Source organism: Pygoscelis adeliae, unplaced genomic scaffold (assembly GCF_000699105.1).
Source record: "Pygoscelis adeliae isolate BGI_AS28 unplaced genomic scaffold, ASM69910v1 Scaffold267, whole genome shotgun sequence".
Classification (NCBI taxonomy): Eukaryota; Metazoa; Chordata; class Aves; order Sphenisciformes; family Spheniscidae; genus Pygoscelis; species Pygoscelis adeliae.
The window spans coordinates 2,231,351-2,239,110 of record NW_008825150.1 but is presented as its reverse complement, the minus strand read 5'-3'; the positions used below and the strand labels follow the sequence as shown (position 1 = coordinate 2,239,110).

The 7,760-nt window shown below is 37.9% G+C and overlaps 1 protein-coding gene across 1 annotated transcript in view; it reads right to left on the bottom strand.

Annotated features, from left to right (window-relative positions):
- FBXL13 (F-box and leucine-rich repeat protein 13) overlaps window positions 1-7,760 on the bottom strand; it is a 104,397-nt gene that overhangs the window by 72,525 nt on the left and 24,112 nt on the right. The window contains exons 9-10 of the mRNA XM_009328379.1: window positions 4,354-4,449; window positions 1,591-1,726 (exon numbers count right to left, since the gene is read on the bottom strand). Of these exons, the coding sequence (XP_009326654.1) occupies window positions 1,591-1,726; window positions 4,354-4,449 (232 nt within the window). The remainder of the gene's footprint in view (window positions 1-1,590; window positions 1,727-4,353; window positions 4,450-7,760) is intronic.

Genomic DNA, 7,760 nt, shown 5'->3' with positions numbered 1-7,760 from the left:
AGCATATAATTGCATTGAGAAAAAGATTACTAACCTGAAACTACTGCAAAATGCTGTCACGAAGGGAATTAACCTCTGATCACACGGTCACATGTACTTTCACACATTATTATCAGGAAGGACTAAGATGCTTTTCTACATCCAGAGGGACTCTGTTTTGGCAGTAGAGTAGAATCAAGTACCTATTATTTGTGCTAAAACTTGAACACTACATTTATATCTTGCACCACACTTGGATTTTTTAATTTTTTTGCCTGTGAGCCCCTTGTTGGAGGCCAGTAACTAGCGGTATACCCCAGGGGTCAATACTGGGTCCAGTCCCGTTTAACATCTTCATTAATGATCTGGACAATGAGATAGAGTATCCCCTCAGCAAGTTTGCAGATGACACCAAGCTGGGAGCACTGGCTGATACACCAGAAGGTCGTGCTGCCATCCAGAGGAACCTAGAGAAATGGGCTTGCAGGAACCCCATGAAGTTCAACAAAGGGAAGTGCAAAATCCTGCACCTGGGGAGGAACAATCCCAGGCACCAGTACATGCTGGGTGCAGCCCAGCTGGAAAGCAGCTTGGCAGAAAAGGACCTGGGGGTCCTAGTGGACACCAGGTTGAACATGAGCCAGTGATGTGCCCTTGCCACAAAGAAGGTGGATGGTATCCTGAGGACTGTTGCCAGGAGGTCGAGGGAAGTGATCTTTCCCCTCTACTCGGCACTAGTTAGGCCACACCTGGAGTACCATGTCCAGTTCTGGGCTCCCCAGTACATGAGACATACAGAGAGACATGGACATACTGGAGAGAGTCCAACAAAGACCAAAAAGATGATTAAGGGACTGGAGCATATTTCCTCCAAGGAAAGGCTGAGAGAGCTGGGACTGTTCAGCTGGAGAAGAGAAGGCTCAGGGGACTCTTACCAAGGTACATAAATATCTGAAGGGTGGGTGCAAAGAAGATGGAGCCAGGCTTTTTCAGTGGTGCCCAGTGACAGACAGAACAAAAGGCAACGGGCACAAACTGAAACACAGGAGGTGCCATCTGAACATCAGGGAACACTTTTTTACTATGAGGGTGACTGAGCACAGGTTGCCCAGGGAGGCTGTGGAGTCTCCATCCTTGGTGATATTCAAAAGCCACCTGGATGTGGTCCTGGGCAACCTGCTCTAGGTGGCTCTGCTTGAGCAGGGGGGTTGGTCAAGATGACCTCCAGAGGTCCCTGCCAACCTCAACCATTCTGTGGCAATATTCTGCGATAATTATCTCAGTAGAGTTGGAGTCTGGCATTCTGATATATTTAAGCACGTTTGCATTCCAATCTTATTTGTCATATTACAGCATTTCACACATAATATAAACCATTCTATGGCATTCCAGCAATGTTCAGTCATATGGATATCGCTGGGCCTGGAGACTGTAATGGAGGAAGGGGGGCCACATTTAAAGTAATTTTATAGATCTCATACTGACATTGCTTCATTATGGCTAGACATATAGAGAAGAATGTAGGCAGTAAAATGGGACAACAGCGAAGCACAGAGTGAAGACACAGTTTAAAGAGAGAATTAAAATTTAAAAAATACATATCATACTTACTGATACTTTTAAAGCTAGGCCAGTGAAGAGAATAGCAACCTCGCAGATTCAACCGTAATACACATGGACGCCACTTCTGCAAAGTATTTACTACTATTTGGTCCTGAACTTTATGCTTTACTGATGAAAAATTGATCTAAAAATTTAAACAATTGATATATAATTCAGTACTAAAAATAGGTAGTACATACAAAATACACATCATTATGAAAATCACTAGTAAATATATGAAGTTCCATGTAAACACTGAATCAATAGTCTGGAAAACACAGAAGTGTCTGTGTATTACATATATAAAAATTTTAAGACAGTTGACTAAAAAAAATTAAATGTAGAGGAAACGTGTATACAGTATTTATGGAGCTGAGGCAAGTCTTGAACTGCCGAAATACAACATGTCAGAATATCATGTGCAAAGAAGATTGTCAGACTTGAATATTTACTTTATTTTTTTCCCTTTAGCATGTACAAAATCATAAAGTTGCTAAAGATATTTTTTTTCTAATTAATGGTCTACAGATATGTCAAGATATCAAGAATATGTAACCTACCATCTTAGTTTTAATAGAAGAATCCTTAAGTGATTTAAGCTGCAGGCTGGGTATATCTAGATCTTTGACTAAAAACATAATTTTTCTTAGTATCTGTTAAAAGTTCAAGTTTAAGAAGTTTTAACAAAAATTACTAGAAAATACTTTTAACAGTCTGTTTACCGAGTGTTTCAAAAAAAGCAGGAAAGCCAACAAAATATGTCCTTTTTTGGAGAAGCCTTTTTCATGCCTTCTTTAAATTTGTTCATAAAAAAGCCAGAAAAAGCTTTTTTTTTTCCTTTTGTATAATCTGCTACAGCTACAATGCATCTGTTTGTTGTACATTTCATAACACGTTTATTACCCAAATTCTTTGAAAAATCAATCACCATTATTTCTATGCAGAACGCTTGGAAGCAGTTACAGTACCAGGAAGTCAGGAGTCCAGAACTTTTTCCAGTTTTTCACTTTCTTATTAGGATTTTTTTCTTCTTACATTAAAATTATTGGAAGTTTTAATATTAGTTTCATTAAGATCATGAATTCATCACAGTAACTTAAGACTACACCTAATAAAGGCTCCATGCACCTACAAGCTGAGCACTGCAGTGTCTTTTAAGTGTTGGTGCCCAGGGTAGATTCAACAATTCAAATCTGAGCAGAGACTCTACAAAATATACATGACAGCTATGTACATCAGAAGGTCAATTTGAAGACACTCACACAAAGAACAGGCAGCTGCCTAGAACCAGACAGTAGGACATGTAAGCAGCATTGCTGAGCCCTCCAGAACTTCTTTACCTCCATCAGGAAGGCATATAGGCCTCCAGCTACCTGGGAACTACAGCCTGTGTCCCACTCAGGGGACAGAACAACGTATTTGGGATACCCAAGTTCAGATCTCTTCTCAGCCTCACAAGGCACAACTCTGTTCACTTTCTGGATCCCAAATGGATCTCTTTAAATGGGAGAGAGATGCCTAGTGTCAGGGGCCTGGGTTCACCACCAGGCTCTGCAACCTCTTCCTTCCTCACAGAAGGTCCCAGAGTCCAAGGTCAGCTCCTATATGTTGCAGCAGTTGCTGCAACAAGCAGTTGCTTGCAAGAACAGTTCATTGTGTGAAAGAGCTGGAGAAGCCTCATTAGGGGTTTCCCCACTTGGCTCAGGAGCTGCCTTTAAGCTCATGCCCTTGCCCTGAGTCTTTGCTTGAACCCTACTTCAGGCATGTCTGTGTCCAGCCATGTGTCTGGCTGACCCTGAACCTCACTCATGGACTTCACTTCCTGACTAGACCTTGGAGACGCCTCTTCACAACAGGGCTGACTGGCAATCTCTGGTGGGTGTCTGACCCTGGTTACTGTCACTGGACCCACTCTGCTCTTCTTGCTCAGGTTCTGTGGGAGTGTGCCCCTTGTCAGTGGGGGGGGCACTGTCCCTGCCTGCCCTTCTAGCACCTTTGGCTCCCAGCTCACCTTCCCTTGCAGAGCAGCCCTGTTGCTTCCTCACACTAAGCTCCACAGGTCATGCAGTTCTTGGAGAAAAGAGAGAAACAATCACCTCCTTCATCACCATCATCATCATGAACTTTTAGGTCCAAAAAGGAGATGCCTATCAGATTAGACATCTCCAGATTAGACATCTCCAAGATTATGCAGAAGATGCACAGGGTATTTTGGATTGTAATTTCAGACTTGAGGGCCTAAAATCTGACTAAATCATGTTTGAAGTGCCCACACACTTTTAACAATCTGGTCTTAATCTTTCTTTGTACTGCTGATAAGCAGTTATATGTGAGGCAATGATACAGAGGCAACAGTGATACTGGTTGAAGTGCCATGGCTAGTCTTAAGCCACTGCCTAAGGACTGGGGAGCCTTGAGGCAGTCCTTCACACCTGAAGGCTCATCAGCACTACTGAAGGCAATAGCAATGAGCAGTGTGATTGTATTTATATGTATTTGTATTGTATACTTAACTGTCTAAATTTAGTGGGCTATAGCCAAGCCTTGATTCTCTTTCAGTTCCACTGATTTTATAATGGTATACCACAGACAACTTCATTTGAGTTGCTCCTATTTTTTTATTCATGTAGCTGAGTAGAACAAGTCATATTCTGGGATAAAACTTTTATCTTAGATATTTAGCATACTTAAAGTTACCTACCTCCTTGCCTCACTATTTTTTTTAAATAAATAAAATTGAAATAAAATATTGAAAGTGATTATCTTACTTACGTCACTCCATAATGAATTGTTCTGGGTTAGTAGCATCCACGTTTGGCTAACTTGAGCACATCTTGCCAGATCAACTAAATTTACATAACGGAAAATCTAAGTCAGAGAAACAGACATACATGATATTAAAAACTACTCAGTAAGAAGCACTGCTGTATTAAATGATACATATTCACCTATCCTAAACAATAAGAGCTATTTTCAAATTAAATACTTCTTTCTTAGGAGTTTAAACACACCTTTTATAGCAGAATGTCAATAATTATTCTCATTAAAAGTCTTAACAAAGAGCATGAAAACACAGCTTTGCTTAAAAGCTCATAAATTCAAGCTGTGATGGAAAATGACAGGTATGTTTCAAAACGGAACATTTTTCATGGACTATGAGCAGTTTCATTTCACCTATATTAAAACACCTCTCCTAAACCTATTTGAGACAATTTAATTTGGACTAAAGCTTTGTAGATTAAATATAGTACTTTTAAATTCAACCTTAAATTACCTATGAAGAGTTTTTGTAGTTTCTACCTCAGAGTTCTTTTTAATTTAACTAGTATAATTTGGTAAATATATCGATAAATCTTTAATCTCAGAATATTAAAGTCAATGTGTTGCATTATGGTAGAAAAAATGTAAAAGCTTTACTGATAGTTCATTTTATACAGTTAAATATTCTAAAATATACTGCTACCACTAAGCAACATTTTGAAAAATTAAATGATAGCATTCCAAAAAAATCTTGTCCTGGTAAGTAATCTTAGATACAGCAATGGCCATAAAAGTCAGAGCCTGAACGAAGGTAACATTTGGCAAGCTTCTGCCATAGCTCCTCACCTGCCATTTTTATGACCAAGTGTCAAACAGTATTTCTGCCAACAGAATGCTAACGTTTCATCTTAGAAGAAACTTGGTGAAATGAAATGAGGGAAAATACGGTAAAATTTAATGTCTTTGCTATAGAAGCAAATACGCATTATATTATAACCATCTGAAAATACAAGATGCATTTAAGACTCAAAGACAAAGAGCATATGCAGAATTTTATATAAGACAGCTGGATTATTTACATACTGAAAACTCCAATATCCATAATCATTTGCAGAACTGAATTAGTACATCATATGCTGAAATATCATGTTCATCTGATATGAAACGCAACACTTAAAATGTGTGGTTCTAAGTATGAAAACAAAACCAGCTGAAGGAACACAGTTGTTAAAATCCCACATCACTTTTCCTAAAGCAACTTTTATATAAGGAAAACTTTATGTTTGTAATGTAATTACTTTCATAACTGCACAATAATACATCAATGGCAACAGTTTAAACCTGGTATGGTAATTGGCTGATAGCAAAAATACAAAAATAACTTTCTAATTTTATCCCATAACCTGTCATTGAAGAGAAATCTTCCTTATTAATATACATTTTCAAAGAGCTTAGCACTTAAGGCATGAACATTAATAGTAAGATGTCAGAGTGAAAACATAGCAAAGATGCCAGTGTGTTTTATAGAAGAGTATTTCCATATTAGTTATTCAACTTTCCATGCAGTAATGCATACAATAAAACCTGTTTTTCATTATAGCAGTATACGAAGTATGATTTGAAATATGCTCCAGAAAAATGAATGCATACTCTGTACAGAGTTCACTCAAACTATACAGGCACAAGAGAAATCTTGAGTCAAATAGAGGCTTTGAGGTTCAAGTGAGTGTTGTACTCAGAAGCAATACACATAAAGCCTTTGTAAGAGTAAGGAAATAATTGCAAATTTTGTTTCACTTCTGGTAATCAACATTGCTAAGAAGTGAAGAAAGAGTGACTGCCTGTGTAAGTATAGAGTGCATGGATTACCAAAGTGCAGTTTATCTTGGTTATACAGAAATATGCTTTATAATAAATGAGTCACTAAAAAACTGTTAGAATCAAAAAGGGATGTTCTAATAAAAAAGTTGTTTCACTAAAGGAACTACTCCTTCCTTAAGCGAAACTTTTATCCTGACATATTCTGTGCAGTTCTACTGAAATGAACAGGATTGAAAAACATATCAGCTAGAACCCATTTTTATCACAGAGATTAAGTTCAATTAAAAGAAACAAGCGGAAATATCAAGAGTATTCTACGAAAACTTAAAAATGTTTTCAGTTTCAACCTATAGAAACTATCCAAAGGCTATAATTTCTTTAGCTAGAAAAGTACAAATCAGGTAGGAAAATCACTAATAATGTGTCTTTTACCACTAGCATTTAATCGCATAGGTAATACATTCAAGCAATTTGCCTGCTCCTCAAAATATGCTTCTGTCCCACAAGCTGTCTGTATTCACTTCATATACACTACTTAAAACAATTTTAAAAACCAGGTTTTCTGGCTTTATGTTTTTATTCCGGAATCTTGGGAGCTTGCTATAGCCATACTCATTTTAAAGATATTTAGGTGGTTCAGAATGCAGTTGGGGACTTACAAAGATTTTTTGAAGTACAGAAATGTGTAGGCCCTTTTCAATAGCAAATTCCTTCTGTACACCCCATCCCTTCAAAGAGTTGCATCCCATGATAATTATAGTTGGATCCATCACAGGCTTCTCTAACCAAAAGTCTGTTTAATTTGGACATGTGGATTATTTCCTTAACTTCAAAACTCAATCTAATTTAAAACTCTAAGGAATTTTGACACAGCTCACAAAAAGTATTTGAATAAATGGAACTATATGACTTCTTAGAATGAGAAAGAAAATACTGACTTTATTATTATTCATTAATAGGCTTTTAATTTTACACTCTCTTGCTAGTAACCTTTCAAATTTTCAGTTCTGAAAAGGTCTGTTGAAATATTTATTTCATGTTAGGTCAAGACCACAGTAGCCAGCTTTAAAGCACAGCAATCATTTTCTCTCAATAACTCAACATTAGGGTACTGTGGTACCACTGACTTTTTTAGGAAACTGTAATTTACAAAGCAAATGGTTTCCAGCTGGCCCTGAGGACAGACCTTACAGCAGTAAATACAAACTGACATATTTTTTTGCACGGGAGCAGAACAGAAAGCTGCAATAAATGATAGCATACTAATAATGATATTTACTAAACACCCTGTGATTTTGAAATGATCCACCACCAAATATCATCTACAGTGCCAGAGACAATAAAGTCTCCTTATCATAAGTGCCAAAACTTTCAGAAGTCCAGGCACGCTTTATTTTCCACAGTCTGTGAATGCCCAGAGCAAACACAAATTTGGCCTGGAGGAGACAGCACCCAGTAACAATCTCCTGTTGAAGGGGACTGTATCCATATACTGGATCTACCAAAAACAGAGCATGAGGATTCACAGAGGGAAAGAAAGGAAGAGAGGAAGAGAGGAAGAGAGAAAGAGAGAAGGAGAGAAAGGGAAAAAGGAGATG